Source organism: Acipenser ruthenus, chromosome 6, assembly GCF_902713425.1.
Source record: "Acipenser ruthenus chromosome 6, fAciRut3.2 maternal haplotype, whole genome shotgun sequence".
In the NCBI taxonomy this organism is placed as follows: domain Eukaryota; kingdom Metazoa; phylum Chordata; class Actinopteri; order Acipenseriformes; family Acipenseridae; genus Acipenser; species Acipenser ruthenus.
In genome coordinates, this window is record NC_081194.1 from 51,708,124 (window position 1) to 51,725,170 (window position 17,047).

General features: G+C 38.7%; 2 protein-coding genes across 6 annotated transcripts in view; one reads left to right on the forward strand and one right to left on the reverse strand.

Annotated features, from left to right (window-relative positions):
* Positions 1–7,554, forward strand: part of LOC117410925 (ubiquitin carboxyl-terminal hydrolase 34) — a 103,928-nt gene extending 96,374 nt beyond the window's left edge. For all 5 annotated transcript variants that reach the window (XM_034017882.3, XM_034017883.3, XM_059025482.1 and 2 more), the window contains 8 exons: positions 157–261; positions 927–1,051; positions 1,207–1,330; positions 3,704–3,783; positions 5,273–5,413; positions 5,516–5,662; positions 5,985–6,141; positions 6,441–7,554. In XM_034017882.3, coding sequence (XP_033873773.3) covers positions 157–261; positions 927–1,051; positions 1,207–1,330; positions 3,704–3,783; positions 5,273–5,413; positions 5,516–5,662; positions 5,985–6,141; positions 6,441–7,051 — 1,490 coding nt within the window. In that variant the 3' untranslated portion in view covers positions 7,052–7,554. The remainder of the gene's footprint in view (positions 1–156; positions 262–926; positions 1,052–1,206; positions 1,331–3,703; positions 3,784–5,272; positions 5,414–5,515; positions 5,663–5,984; positions 6,142–6,440) is intronic.
* A 7,848-nt stretch (positions 7,555–15,402) lies between these two features.
* Positions 15,403–17,047, reverse strand: part of LOC117972517 (protocadherin Fat 4) — a 30,637-nt gene continuing 28,992 nt past the window's right edge. Inside the window, exon 29 of the mRNA XM_059025484.1 lies at positions 15,403–16,415. Within this exon, the coding sequence (XP_058881467.1) occupies positions 16,308–16,415 (108 nt within the window). The 3' untranslated portion in view covers positions 15,403–16,307. The remainder of the gene's footprint in view (positions 16,416–17,047) is intronic.

The following is a 17,047-nucleotide window of genomic DNA, read 5'->3' on the forward strand; positions in this document are numbered from 1 at the left end:
TTTGGCTGGCCCCAAGTTTTTGTTTTGCTTTTGTGAACTTCCTATAAACTAAAAAATACTTGGCGGCCGTGATTTATCTGGGTTATCCCAACTTGTTCAGAAGATCAGCCAAGAAATTGTTTGTTTTAAGTGATGAAATGTCTTTTTCTCTTCCAGATGTTTTAAAAGAACTTGTTCTCCTGAGTCCTCATGATTTTCTGCACACTCTGGTACCATTCCTACAACATAACCATTGCACTTATCATCACAGTAACATCCCAAGTAAGTGTGACGATGTATGTTTAAATTAGGGCTGTCACTCTATTTAAAGATTTGGATCAGTTAATTTATGGGCATTAGTTGATTAATCTGTGCACATTTTTAAGAAAGGTAACGATCGTATAGCAGCTGTCCTGTATAGCAATACTTAAATAAATAGAATCTAAAAAAGAAAATACGCCCAATGGGAATTTGGTCTTTTTAAAACCATTTTTATTATTATTTTAATTTTAGTAAATGTAACAAATGTTACCTTTTGCTCCTATTGCCCTAATAAAACAGATTTAGGGACCTGATAACTCAGTCACACAAGCCCCAAGGGACAAAGCAGCACAGTTACGTGTACTGTTTAACCACTCTGGGGTAACCCTTAAACAGCAAAATTTTTAGCACAAACGCAGAAACAAAAAACAGTCACCACAGTGTCCTACCACTTCTGAGGAGAGAGAGCACATGCTTCAAATCAGCACTTCCTTAAATAGCAGCACGCATGTCTCTGTCTACCCAGAATTCATGATTTTAAATTGTGAAAAAAATTAAATTTTTATTCACAATTAATCTGTTAATCACATTAATCTGTTAATCGGAACAGCCCGAACTTAAATGAATTGCATTTAAATGATTTAGGTTCTGCTGTATATTAATTTGAATTGCTTTTTGCTCTGTAGTGTCTTTCGGTCCATACTTTCCTTGCCGTGAGAACATAAAGTTGATGGGAGGGAAAAACAACATTCGCCCTCCTCGACCAGAGCTTAATATGTGTCTCCTGCCTTCCATGGTGGAAACGAGCCAGGTTTGTTCTGAAACCTTTTTTCTTAGAATTCCAATAGTTGTATTACCATTTTTTGTTGTTGTGTTGACTCAAAAGTCTGTTGTATAGAAATTACATATGCTTCGTTTGGTACACTGTATTGTTGATGTTAACAAATGTGCATGTTGTTTTTTTAGGGAAAGGATGATGTTTATGACCGCATGCTGCTGGATTACTTCCTGTCCTATCATCAGTTTATACATCTGTTGTGCCGAGTAGCTATCAACTGCGAAAAGTTTACTGAAACCTTAGTTAAACTAAGTAAGTAATCCGTATAATATTTAGTATAAAAGTACAGCATTTTATGCCACAACAAGCAAGTCGGCAGTTCTGTCTACCTTGTGACGTGGATAGGATACTGGTGCAGTGAGATGAACCACACACAAATACTATTTTTAAGTACAAATACTTAAAAATATGTCCCAACAAAACCAATGTCACCTTACAATAATTGATTTTGAGTTTCAGTGTTTTAAAATAAAATATCAAACAGAACGAAATTTCAATGTACCATTTGTAATTCAGTAATATGAGAGAATTGGTCAGGGGTCTGAATACTTTTGCAAGGCACTGTATGTGTATGTGTGTGTGTATATATATATATATATATATATATATATATACAGACGTGCTCAAATTTGTTGGTACCCCTCCACAAAAAACGAATAATGCACAATTTTCTCTGAAATAACTTGAAACTGACAAAAGTAATTGGCATCCACCATTGTTTATTCCATATTTAACAGAAATCAGACTTTGCTTTTGATTTTTTATTCAACATAATACTGTAAATAATAAAACAAATGAAAATGGCATGGACAAAAATGATGGGACCGCTAACCTAATATTTTGTTGCACAACCTTTAGAGGCAATCACTGCAATCAAACGTTTTCTGTAGCTCTCAATGAGACTTCTGCACCTGTCAACAGGTAGTTTGGCCCACTCTTCCTGAGCAAACTGCTCCAGCTGTCTCAGGTTTGATGGGTGCCTTCTCCAGACTGCAAGTTTCAGCTCTTTCCATAGATGTTTGATAGGATTCAGATCAGGACTCATAGAAGGCCACTTCAGAATAGTCCAATGTTTTGTTCTTATCCATTCTTGGGTGCTTTTAGCTGTGTGTTTTGGGTCATTATCCTTTTGGAGGACCCATGACCTGCGACTGAGACAGAGCTTTCTGACACTGGGCAGTACGTTTCGCTCCAGAATGCCTTGATAGTCTTGAGATTTCATTGTGCCCTGCACAGATTCAAGGCACCCTGTGCCAGGCAGGGCAAAGCAGCCCCAAAACATAACCGAGCCTCCTCCATGTTTCACTGTAGGTATGGTGTTCTTTTCTTTGAAAGCTTCATTTTTTCGTCTGTGAACATAGAGCTGATGTGACTTGCCAAAAAGCTCCAGTTTTGACTCATCTGTCCAAAGGACATTCCCCCAGAAGGATTGTGGCTTGTCAATATGAATTTTAGCAAATTCCAGTCTGGCTTTTTTATGTTTTTCTGTCAAAAGTGGAGTCCTCCTGGGTCTTCTTCCATGGAGCCCACTTTCGCTCAAAAAGCGACGGATGGTGCGATCAGAAACTGACGTACCTTCACCTTGGAGTTCAGCTTGTATCTCTTTGGCAGTTATCCTTGGTTCTTTTTGTACCATTCACACTATCCTTCTGTTCAATCTGGGGTCGATTTTCCTCTTGCGGCCGCGCCCAGGGAGGTTGGCTACAGTTCCATGGACCTTAAACTTCTTAATAATATTTAATATTAATAATAACTGTTGTCACAGGAACATCAAGCTGCTTGGAGATGGTCTTGTAGCCTTTACCTTTACCATGCTTGTCTATTATTTTCTTTCTGATCTCCTCAGACAACTCTCTCCTCTGCTTTCTCTGGTCCATGTTCAGTGTGGTGCACACAATGATACCAAACAGCACAGTGACTACTTTTCTTCATTTAAATAGGCTGAATGACTGATTACAAGATTGGAGACATGTGTGATACTAATTAAAGAAACTAATTAGTTTGAAATATCACTATAATCCAATTATTTATTATCTTTTCTAAGGGGTACCAACAAATGTGTCCAGGCCATTTTAGATATCTTTGTAGAATAAGCAATAATTCATCTCTTTTCACAGCTTCTTTGCTTTATTCTATGACATACCAAAGTCATGCAAGTATACATGATAAAATAGCTTTTAATTTCATCACTTTTCAGGAAGAATGAAGCATTATTTCAATGAGCTGTAAGGGTACCAACAAATTTGAGCACGTCTGTGTGTGTGTGTGTATATATATATATATATATATATATATATATATATATATATATATATATATATATATATTAGTATATTAGTATATGCAAGCATGTACCACGGTAGATGCTATACTGCAATACATCTGCTGTGCACTCTTGTACCTTATGATTGTTTACTATAACATGTTTCTTTCACTACTGCTCACATGAGACTTGTATAGCAAATGACATGCATGTTCTGCAAGATATTAAATTATTTTAGATATAACCCCTTAATGAATGCTGAGCTTATTATCTTTGTATAAAGAAACACATAATACAGTGTTTATTAAAAATATATATATATATTGAAAGATAGCAATATATACATTACATTTTTTGTGCAGGTGTCCTAATTGCATATGAAGGTTTACCTCTGCACCTGGCATTGTTTCCCAAGCTTTGGACCGAGCTTTGCCAGTCACAGGTACAGTAGACAAACCCTCCTCCCCCTTCCAAGAAATATTGCGATTCTATTTTGATAATACAATAAGAGTCTAATTTGTGGACAATTGTATGTATCTGTCTTGTGTATAATTCAAATCAAATAGATTTTTTTAACCTCAATTTGTTTTGTTTGGTTTGTGACCTACGATAATCTTGTGCTCAGTCCAGCTGATGGATAAAATACTTTTAAGTTAATGGATCATACTGGGAAGCTGAAGTTAACTTTTTATTTGCGTTGACATTTAATCACAGTTAACTTCTACGATTTAACGCTTACATTTTTTGGGAGAGTAGCCTAATTCTTTTAACGCGAGTTAATCGCACTCCCTTCTTAGCACACCGTAATTCATTTCCGGCAGCACCATTTTAATACACTTCAGTGCATGCGATGATTGAGTGAATGTAGTTATCATTTGATGTGTACAAAATTAGTCACTGAACTGCAATATGTAGCAAAGCACTCAAACTGAAGGACTTGAATGGGAAGTGAATGGGAAGTTTATTTTTTTTTAAAGCTTTCTGACAGTTCATTGGATTGTCAAAGTGAGTTCCAGTATCACAGAAGTGTATCTAGTCTGCTGTACCACCAGCGTGCTGCTAAACATGCTTTCACTTCTCAAAATACATTTTCTAGTAGTTCTTCAGTTACAGACAACAACAACAACAACAACAACAATACAACAACAAAACAAACTGAGTTTGACAGAGTACTCTTTTAGAAATTTAGGATCGCTGCAAACCCATGAATCAAGCTAAGTACAATACTATAACCAGTGCTGTTGCAAAGTGGATAGCTACTGGCTGCACACCCATTTAACATTGCAGCTTTGTTTTATTTCAGTAACCACATTCTTTTTAAATGATGTTATTTACAATTATGAGGATATAACTGTTAATGTTTTGCTTTATTTAGGCAATTTTAAGTTATTAATAAAAGAGAATTAAAAATTATTTAAATGGCAATGAAAAACATCCGTTTGAGTAAAGGAAACTGTAAACAAAACTGATCATTATAAATGCATTAAGGCGAGTAATAAACTTACTGCATTGTGATTTAGCAGTTGGTTCAAACAATTTAACAACAAATGCTGGATTGTAAATTAAATATAAAACTATATAGGGACCAACAAACAGGATCCAGAATCCAGAAATAGGAAAACCAGGGTTTTTATGCTGGGTTGTTTTTTGGATGATGATGGTAATATAATAATAAAATAATAATAAAACTTAAATGAGATGGAAGCAGTAATTGGATCAATTAAATATACGATTCAAACCAAGATTAACTGACATTCATTTTTTTAATCTCAATATTAATTTAATCACTTGATAGCCCTACTTTTTATATATAAATTATTTAACAATGTTAATGACCTGAGTTAACTCCCGTGATCATATCTCCCTAATTTGATAAGTTTGTAAAATATCAATGCCTGTGAAATAACCAGACATGCATTTCTCTTGTTCAGTCTACTATGGCAAAGAACTGTGTGAAGCTCCTGTGTGAGGATCCAGCCTTTGCCGAGTACATTAAGTGTATCCTAATGGATGAGAGGACCTTTCTGAACAGCAATGTGGTGTACACCTTCTTGACCTGTTTCCTTCTCAAGGTAGGCATCTGTACACAGAGCTTTGAAGATGTTAATAAACAATTACATTTAGGTTGACCTTGGTAATAACTCTTTTTTAATAAAATATCCTCCTTTTTTCAGGTTCAAAGTCAAGTGTTGTCTGTTTCCAGTTGTGCTAATTTGATCAACATTCTAGTTACAAATCTTATTAATGAATATCATAATCTTGAACTAGAATTTACAAGCCAAAGAGTGGAGGTCTGCAAAACAAGTATTATTCTAAACGCGGTGAGTTTGTTGTGTTCATTGTAATGCAAACTGATCAGTCTCTCCCTTTTTAGAGTATTTATATTGTATTACATTTTGACTAAAATACATACTCCCATTGTACTTTTGAAAAATAATATTGTGTTGGGATAGGGTAGGGTTGTGGTGTAATACCTGCATAAAACTAAGCACAATCCTAATATATTCCAATACTTTTGTATTGCTATTCAATATTTTTATTAACATTTTGCATTAAAAAAAGAAATGCAGTTAATTAAAAGTTCAGAAGTAGTAAACTATAGTGGTACATGATATTGGTGATAACACACTTTTTATTTTACAGGATCTACGGGCATTCACCTTGATGCTTTCAGTACATACCCCAAAACAGCTTGATCCTGCCCTTATCCCCACTTTGCAAGATTTATTAAACAAATGTAGAACTTGTCTACAGCAAAGAAATGCCCAAGAACTAGAAGCTAAAGAGAGAACATCAAAAGGTGCCAATATACTTTTTCTAATTGTATGATTTATTAAATTGCGTTAGTCAATTGTAGGCCATTTGATTACTGAAGTCAATTTTCCTAAAGGCAATCCAAATTGTCATGTAAAATTAACTTAACATGAAATACATAAAGTACAATTGTTATGCTTAATCATTTTCTATCAAAAGCAAACTTGTTTACTAGTTATAATAATATTATTTAGAATAATATTATGCAGATCAATTCAACACTCAGCAAGTGATATTTAAATGCTGCGATAGATATATATATATTTTGTTTGTTTTGATTTGCAGATGACGAAGGTGCTACTCCAGTTAAAAGAAGACGAGTTAACAGCGATGAAGATCATCCCTTAGAGAGCTGCTCTGGCGATCTAAAATCTGAACCAAGGGAGGCACTGACCCCGGCTAGCACTTCAGACACTGAGACGAGAGACTCTTCAGTCATAGACCCGGGGACTGAGCAAGACCCCCCCACTCCTGAAAATGTTTCAGTTAAGGAGGACAAAATGGAGTTGATATCCTCAGTTTCAGAAGATGCAATGTTTTGTAGCAGGCCCTCAGAGGAGCAGGGGGAAGGCGAGAGTAAAATAGAAGAATGTAAAGATGTGAAGGAAGAAATGCAGGGCATAAAGACTTCCAATGTGGCTGAGGAGGACTCAGAGTTTCCCTCCACATCAGTCTTCGCAAGTCTGTCTGACATGGTGGACCTGAGAGGTTGTGAGAATCAAACTTTGCCTTTACAGGATCCAGAGACAAGTTTAACAGACAGTTGTGACCATTCCAGAGGACTCTTTAACTTCATGCAGCAGCATGACATTTTAGACACTTTGTGTAGGACCATTGAGTCTACAATTAGTGTGGTCACAAAACTACCTGGGAAAGGAAACCGAGCTGCATCTTGACAGTACTTTTAGCATGTCTGCTTTTTAAGTATTTTTAAAATTCAGTTTGTAATTATTTTTATTTTTTTTCTTCTGGCTGTTTGAAGAGTTGCTCCGTGCTTTGGTTTGTCAAGTGATCTTTTTTTCTGCTTGAATGACAATAGATTCATATGCTTGAAGATTCGTGGGGGAAAATGCAAAATCCTAGATCTATTAAAAAAAAAAGATACAGCTGTGGCACATTTTCTCAAAGGGCAAGACCATTTTTCATTTTTACTTTATTCAGAGTTCTTTTGATGTGATTATGTGTTCAAGATTGCTTTAAGGGGAGAAGGTTTACAGAATTTTACAGATGTCTTCTCTCTTTATGAAATTTAAATTTATTGCATTTTTACTGTGTATAATATAGTGTCCTCTGTGCCAGTTTTGTACTTTACTAAAGAGGCAGATAGCCTCATATTTGTGTGGTTCTTATTATCCAAACTAAGTTTACTTTGTAAATTAAACAACCACAAGAAACTTGATTCTGTTAAGAATCCTTTCTCTAAATGTGGCCTGGCAGTACGTACATTTATATATATATATATATATATATATATATATATATATATATATATATATATATATATATATATATATATATTATATATATATATGGTGCTTTATTTAACAGGATACCTGTGAAAGAAATAAAGCACACTTGATGTAACTATCTCAGCTTTATTTTATTTGCTTAAATGCATTCCTCCGTGTTCTTAAATTTTAATGTAGAAATGACCTGTTAAGAGAACATATGAAGATGATATACATGGAAAACATTTCCTACTTGAAGGGTTATCTGTATATTTAATACATACTGCTTCTAAAAATTAAATGTTTAATGCACCTTAGTCAAGGTAATGAAACATGAGTAGCTTCTAATATAAATGTTTTCTAACAGAATCAATGTACTGTAGGTTCTGTTTCAGGTTTGTTCCAGAACTTGTATGAAAACAATCATCCCAAGAAAGACCAAACATCCCTGAAGTGACTGAACTAATATGTATATTTTGTGTTTAAATTGCACTTTTAAATCCAGTTCCCATTGCGTTTCCTTGTCAATAAAGCAAATCTATGTAGAACACTTGCAAGACATCAGCAAACCTACATTGTAAATCTTTTGGGGAAAGATTGGCAAATGAAAACATTTGTGCTGCATATTAAAATATGTTTTATGAAAAAAAAAAAAAATAGAAATACGTAACTGCAGAAACAGTTTTCTATCTCTGTAGTGTTAAAAAGGGGGGTCTTGTTTTGCTTACAGGTTGGTATTTTTATTCTCACCGAGTCAAAAGCCATCTTTAAATCCTATAGATAATGAACATTTATCATTTACCATCCCATGTTGAACCAAGACGTATATTTAGCACACAAGTGAGGATGGCCTAATAACAACAGTGGCCAGTCTATTGAATTCCTACAAAAAACAATCCTATTAGCATCCCTAATTTTGTCCCTTTTACACACCTTCATCCTGTCACAATTAGCTTTCACTTTGAAGTACGACATGTAACCATTACCGAATGAGATATATCTCTTGTAGCCCGAATTACCTGAGCATTTATATCAAAGCTGCTCCTGTAAGAGCCCAGTATGCGCCATTTTTCTTTCAGCCTGCCTGGGAAAGGAGTGAGCTCTGACTTTGTCATAACTACGGAGATAAGTTTTTGATATTCACTTTTTCTCCTTTTAATTTTATATTTTGAAATACTTTGCTTATTTAAGTATATCATTCTTTCTTGGCCTTAGGTTCTGATTAAGTCCCCTCTGTGGCCTTGTGTGCTGCGCAAAGCTGGTCACACCAGGAGCTAAGAAGCGACCTTTTAGGGGTAGGAGCAGAACTAAGAGCCTATGCTGCTCTAAATCCTCCTCTTCTTCCTCTGGCTCAGAGAGCTCCCCCTCTCCTCCGCCAAGGAAGAGGGACAGAAGCTGCCGTAGCAGGCATTCCGGCAATATTGACCGGATTGTGGGGCAGATGGAAAAGCTTTTTGAAGCTATGAACCAGCAGCAGTCGCTTTTGACAGCTGCTGTGAGCCCCCCCCCCCCCCCCAGTGTTTAGTCCCCAGGCTTCAGGCACCATTGCCTGACCTACAACCAGCACAGGAGACCTTGTCCTACTGCATCTGAGGACATGGACACCCAAGAATGAATCTTCCCATCTGAGGAAGTGGAATCAGATATCTTGGCTCCCATGGTAAGCCCCTCCCTGTTGGAGGAGCTCACCTCCATTATCAGACGTGCTACCACGGCCATGCAAGTGCCTTGGACCACGGAAGATGAGCAGTCATCCTGTGCACATCCGGTGACTGCTTCTGCTGTCTCAAGTTCTTTGAACAGCCTATATAGGGTGCACAACACAGATAAACTGGGCCTTACCCAGTTTCCGCCTATTGAGGCTCCCATCATGTCTCTGGTGCAGATACTAAACAATGCTGCATTACAGAAGTTTGCACGCGCCTGGGTAGCTACAGTAGCATACAGGTGCCATACCAGTCCAAGCTGTTGCAGGCTCTGTCCACTGAACACAGGCCCTCGTCCCACTGGTTGGACGAGTTGAGCTTAGTCAATAACCACCTGCTGCAGTTGTCGAAGTACAATGGGCAGGAGCATGGCCACGTTGGTAGCGGCAAGAAGGCAGCTCTGGCTTTCTCTGGTCCGAGTGCCTGACAAGTACAAGGTGTCATTGCTTGATACAGCCGTAACACTGGGTCATACTTTTAGATGCCAGTGCATGAGATGCTAAAGCGCTGTCACCAAGCATGGGAAACTTCCAGGGAGTTGGCAACACCTCCTCCCCAAGCAGAAGCTCCCAGTCTGCTAGGGCTAATGCGCAGAACCACTTTAAGTGTGCGCAGCTTGTAGGCCGTCACAATTACCGGCACCCCGCTCCCAAGCAGCAGTCTGAGGTGCAAGTCCCTGTGAGGCAGCAGTCCTAGGGTTTGCTGCCACAGGTACAGGGCCCATTCTATCAGGCCCATCTGGATTATTAGAGATCACACACCTCAGAAATCTGGGTGCTTACCACCATCAAGGCCAGTTACTTTCTGCAGTTTTGTTTCGGCCCTCCTCCTTTTCAGGGCATGATCCTAACAAAAGTCATGAAACCTGAAGACACTTTTTTAGTGTTTCTGGCGGTATAGGCCCTACTGCAAAAATAGGCAATTGCAATTGTTCACCCTCTCAACGAAGGAGAAGGGTGTTACTCCAGGTATTCCTGGTGTCAAAATGGGACGGCGGTCTCGGACCAGTCCGTGACCTCAGACATCTCAATCTGTACTTGAAAGTACGAAGGTTCAAGATGCTGACCATGCAAGAACTATTGCAGTCAGTCAGGCCAGGAGACTGGTTCACTATGGTGGACCTCAAGGACGTCTACTTTCACATCCCTGTAAAACCCAGCCACAGGAAATGCTTGCGGTTCGCTTTTCCAGGGACTGTGGTGCGTATGAGTTCCTTGTACTGCCTTTCGGCCTTTCTCCGTCTCATCGCACTTTCTCAAAAATGCATGGACGCTATACTGGCTCCTCTGAGAGTGCTCAATTACGCTGATATGTGGCAAGTCATCAGCACAGGCAGTGTTGCACACGGGACTAGTCACCAGCCACCTCCAGTGACTAGGCTTCACTGTGAACCATTCTAAAACCTGGCTGATGCCCTCTCAGAGGGTTGTCTATCTCGGCGTAAGCCTGAATTCTATAAACATGATCAGCACTCTGTTAGAAGACAGGACCTAGAGGCTAACTGTCTGCTTGGAGCTTTTCAGTCCAGTTCAGCAGTGATGGTAATGACCCTCCAGAGATTCTGGGTCATGATGGCATCAGCATCTCCGGTTCTTCCTTTAGGGCTCCTACACATGCGCCCTCTCCAAGCCTGGTTCAACTACAGGGTCCTTCACCCTGTCTTGGAACAACACCGCCTACTCACAATGTCCTATGTCACTGTTTGAAAGCTCTCTCGTGGTGGAAACAACTAGCTCATCTGTGCTTGGGCACAGTTCTGAGCAGTGTGACGATGAGAGAGGTGCTGACAACAGATGCTTCCAATCTAGGTTGTGGCGCTGTCGGGATGCAGGCGTGTAGAAATCCCCATGGGAGGGTCTCCACTAAATGCTTTGGAGCTGCAGGCAGTTCATCTGGCCCTGCAGCAATATTCCTGGGAGTTGCAAGGGAGACGCGTCTTGATCTGCAGATAACACCACAGTGATGGCTTGTATCAAGAACCATGGTGGTCTTCGGTATCCTGATCTCAATAGTGTTGACCAGAAGCTTTTGCTGTGAGCTCATAAGCACCTGTTTTCATTAAGAGCAGTTCACCTGCCAGGGGTGAGGAACTGGGCGGCGAACCTTCTCTCCCCCACAGTTCGGTATGGCCCGAACCTCAGCTGGGAGAAGTTTTCGTGCGCGGAGATACATCTCTTTGCTACCCAGGAGTCCACCCATTGTCCCCACTGGTATTCCCTAATGGACAGTGGTCACCCTCTCGGCATAGATGCACTGGCCCACAGATGGCCCAAGACTCTGCTCTATGCTTTTCCACCGTTGCCACTGCTTACACTGTGCTTGGAGAAGATCAGGCAAGACCAGGCTTGGGTTCTCTTAGTAGCCCCAAAGTGGCCTAGGAGGACCTGGTGCTCAGTACTGGCACTCTGTGGCATACAGACCCAATAGCTCTGCAGCTCTGGGTCTGGCCCCTGAGCAGAGACATTTGAGTCACCTCAGGTTATCTGACAGGGTCATTGTCACCCTTAAGAATGCAAGGTCAGCATCTACCCGCTCCCAGTATGGCTACAAATGGGGTGTCTTCCAGACATGGTGTCGGTCACGTGCACTGGACCCCACGACTTGGCCCATGACAGATGTACTGCAATTTTGCAGGACTTGTTTGATAAAGGGAAATCTCCCTCCACACTTAAGGTCTACCTGGCAGCTATTTCGGCTTGCCATATTGAAATTGACTCTATCTCCCCAGGAGCACACTTCCTGGTGGGACAGTTTTTGAAGGGTACTCGGAAATTCCTGTCCTTGGAGACAGCTTTACTGCTTGCTATTATCTCTGGCAAGCAGGTAAGTGAAATGCAAGCGTTCTCCACGGCGAAAGCATGTTTGTTATTTTGCGGAGGCCAGAACTAAGGTTACTCTCCGCACCAATCCTGCTTTTCTCCATAAAGCATTTCTGCTTTCCATATCAACCAGTCAGTGGAATTGGAGGCCTTCCATCCTCTTCTTTTCCAGTCTGACAGGGAGAGAAAGCTCCATATTAGATCACCAGTTAGATCACTGGTGTATTATGTTCATCACACCCAAATCTGAGCAATTGTTTATTTGCTTCGGGTCAGAGTTCCACGGACAAGCCCTGTCTAAACAGCGGCTCTCGAGGTGGATTGTAGACACAGGGTTGCATTCGATCTAGCCAACCTTTTCCCACCAGAAATGGTCACTGGTCACTCCACAATAGGCCTTGCTCCTCCTGGGTATTATTCCAGGGCACATATATAGCAGACATGTGCAACGCTGCAGTATGGGCCGCGCCTCATACTTTTACCAGATTCTACCAACTGAATGTCGTAGTTCAGCAGAACCCTGGTTTTGGGACTAGAGTGTTAAGAGCAGCCAGTCATTCTTTTTTAATACATTTTTGTTATCTTCCACTTTAAGTCCTGGGGTAGTTAGCCATACACCCATTTTGGACTGCTGGTGTTAAATGCTGAGGTTACTCGGTGTAACCTCTCAGCATGTACACTGCATGAGGGTTCTCCCTCACTGTACTGTGGACTATATGCCATGGACCCTTCTCGGTCCTCTGTCAGAATGGTAAAGGCAGTTTAGCTTCCTTTTTAGCACATCTACCGGTGCTGCAAGTCCTTTGCTTGCGACGGCTTGGGTATTGTATCCCATTAGGTAATGGTTACGTTTCGTACTTGAAAGGGATTGTTAGGTTATTCTCACAACCCTGGTACCCTGAAATAGAAATGTAACCATTAACCTTCAAGGTCCATTATTCGCAGCAGACTTGAAGGAAAAATGACGCTGAGATCTGTGACTGCAGTATTTTTGATCCCTCGGGGATGGGGGTCACGTCTGCATCACAGGCTGAAAGAGGAGCTTTGCTATAAAATATTCAGGATTTGGGTCTTTAGGAGGTAAACACCCATTAAGTAATGGTTACATTTCTATTTCAGGGAACCAGGTTATGATAATAACTTACATTTTTCGAGCCAATCTGATTGGGAGCTGCCTAATAACCCAATCAAATGGTAATCCAGTACCTGTTAAGCTGCATTTGAGATTTTATGCATTTTTTTCCACTAGCCTGTAAAAGTGATGTCTCTGAATACAGGCCTACGTCAGGTAATATTTAGCTGGTAAGAAAGTCACAGCAAGTTGTTTATATTACATAGCTCTACCATGAAGATGTGAAATGCTGTTATTTTTGTGTACAATTTCAGTGAACTCCACAAGCACACACCCCACCCAGGTTGGGTGATTTTTTTTATTTTTTTTTAAATAGAATCACACCCTTTACTGAATGAACGCACACTCACTTTTCAGCTGTTAGTTTTAGTGTGAGTGACATCTCTGGGTACAGGCCACTGTCTTCATTTTTGCTCCATATTTTGCTGGTTTCAGTTCAATACACCCTCTGCACTTTGGGGTAATGTCTGTTAAGCCAAGTTCAACTAACATTTTATTTTCGCTGGGGAAAAAGTGTTTTGCCAAAATACAGTATATTCACTCCATGATTGGAGCGAATTTGGATCTATATTTATTCTGATGTGAGTAACGTATCATTATTGATGATCAATCGAAATGTATTGCATGCATTTACAGGGGGTTATCACAAGTAAACAGACATCTTACTGACAAGTCTATGTTTTCCCAAAATGCTTTACCCAGCTAAAATGTTAGCTGATTTGTTTTCTGAACTTCTCATTTTGATAAATATTGAAATATATATTAAGTATAATCTATATATCTATATCTATATTATATATACTCCAATAAGGCCTGACGGGTACACACCAAGTATATGGAGGCCTCGGGCCTTTTGTGCAGCACGAGATAGTCGAGGGCCTTTGTGGCGGAGTGTCCCGCCCCTATTTATTATTATTTGTATTATTGTTTGCGGCGCGGATAACAGCGCCACGTATTTCTTATTATTTATAATTTAAAAACCCGTGAGGATGCGTGGCTGATGGAACCTTGCTCGACCAATCACATTGCTTGTTTCACGTTCCATTGCCAGACCTGGATTTTACATACATACATACATACATACAGTAGAACCTAATTTATCAGCACCCCATTCACCTGCGATTTCAATTATCCGCGGCTCCCTGAAGAGTTTTAACTCTGAAATACAGTACATTATTGCCAGTGTAGACTTACCGCCCGCAGTGCAAGCACACACACATAATAACGACTCATGCGTCAGTCTAAAACCTGTGCGGTCAACGCGAAGACAGCAGCACTACAGGTGGGAGTATTTATTTCTGGTATGAGAAGCAGAAGGATGCCGATTCTGTAAAATGAGTTCTCCTGAGGCAGTTACTTTGTGAATCCCAACAAACATATTTTGACTCACTGAAACAAAAGACTATGATGGACTTTCTCAAGGCTCAAAAGAACGACTTGCAGCAGTGAATTGTTTAAAAAAGCTGTTAAGAGAGAAAAAAAAACACCTCTGTTGGTACATATATTGTTGAAATGTAAGACACATTAAAATTACACTTGCAGGTTTATTTAGTTTTAAAGTAAAAACAAATTAATAGAATTGTATTGTTTGTTTGAAATCCCAGAAAACTAGCAACACTTAGCTACCATTATTTAATATTAATGTGTGGAATAAATGAGCAAATACTTTGTGATATTTCTAGCTGCTAGACACACGACTCAGTTTATAGGAAAATTGTGAGCTCCGATGGGCTTAATAGCTTATTCCTGTCATAAAATGTCTTATGATCTGGTAGCTTTGTAGCATTTTTATTTATTTTGTATTATTATTATGGTAACAGAAAAGGCTAGGGAAAGGGTTGGAGGTGAATCACATTTTGATTTTGCTAGGAGTAACACTGTCAAAGTAAACTCATTTTAAAACATTCTTCTGTTTTAATAACATATTGTATTGCATACTTCTCCAGTAAACGCTAATCTGGTTTACATTAAATTACATTTGGTTTATATATATATATATATATATTATTTATATATATATATATATATATATATATATATATATATATATATATATATATATATGTGTGTATGTTTGTGTGTGTTTTTTTTATTAAAAACGGTATACAACATAATGAATACTTTAGTATTTATGATCTCCATGCAAGGATGAAAGTGATCTAAAAAAACAAACAACAAAAAAACAAAACACAGAAGCTTTGTTGAGGTGTAAGGCTTTATTTCTCAGCGTCATAATTACCAGTTAACTGTAAAACGGTTATTGATTTAGTACACCCTACCGTACCCAAGGCTTTGCTAAACATTAATTTCCAATATATATATATATATATATATATATATGTCTAAATCAAGTGATTTTCATTTATTGACAAGTTCAGGAACCAGGCTTGCTGAAAAATAAATTGCCTGCCTAAACACAACAGAATGCATGAATGTCCAAAATGCTGAGACAACAAAATACAATTGATTTAATAAATGCAGTAGTATTTAGCCCATTCTAAAGTCAAATAAAATACAAAAAAATAGCCAAATACCATTTTAGGATTTCATTAGAAAGCACTGGGTTTGAGTCTCTTTGCTGGAATGGCAGGCAGGGCACCATTTTGATATGTTAAATAGAATATTCTACTGGCCTGGCACGTAATCTCAGCCTCATTGATACAAGATCAATAAAGTGTAAAAATGCAAGTAAGTTCAGCAGGTATAAATACGTTAAGGAATAGGGCTGAAAAACGAAATTAGAATGTGAGAGTTACACATTGTCACGCTGGTACTAGAATCACAGACAGGCTTTAAATAAAATAACCTAGAACGAACAGCAGTACAATTTTATAATTTCAGTTAGAATAATACAAACCACTGCTGCTACACAATATACAAATACACGTTTATGACGCTTGGCTCTTCAGTCTTTGGCATTATCAATCAAAATGCACAGTAAATTTGACATTTATGAAAACCAAAAGAGGAATACATTAGATATGGATTTCAATGGTAAGATCACATACAATTTGTCATTACAAAACAAGAAAACTGGGACTGTTATTTTATATTGAGATGCTGATTTTGAAACCAGATGATTCAGATGTTTCTTGAAGTTCATAGGAATCTCTTTCCAATCCCGAATGGCTGACTTCATGCTTGTCTTTTCCACCCTGCAGATGTTTTACACATATATTTTAATACAACATTGTGTAAACAAACAGCAGAACTCCACATTGCATTTATACTGTACACGTCTAATCATATTTCTCACCAGGCAGTTTCTCCAGTCAAACATTGTATTTTCTGTTGTTGCCATTTAAGTGCCTTGTAACCTAATAAAACTAAATTCAAAACAATCATGCCACCTGCTGACCATGTGTGATCTCTAAATGTGATGGTATTTACAATGGAAATGTATACAGGTCAGAATGTATTCAAATTACTGGAGCTCTAGATGTAGCACAATGTCCTGATTTGAGTAAATTGGTAATACTGGTGGAAGATGAGGTGTTGTTTTTTTGTAATGTTTTTCTATTTTAGATGTTGCTATGCTTTGCCTGTGTATTTTCTTTAATTCAATGTAAAAGCAAGCTTGTGGAAAGTTACACATTCCTTATTTGGGTATGATATATGGAGGCTGCCTGTGTCTTGTACTCTTCTGTACCAATGTCTGTGTAATCTTGTGGAGCAATATCTTATTAGCAGGGTGTGTGTGTCAAATGCATGAATTGTGAGTATATTTATTAGAAGGACCAAGACAAGGTAGGGGAGGATACTAAGCTGTACTGGAGACAGTTACGAA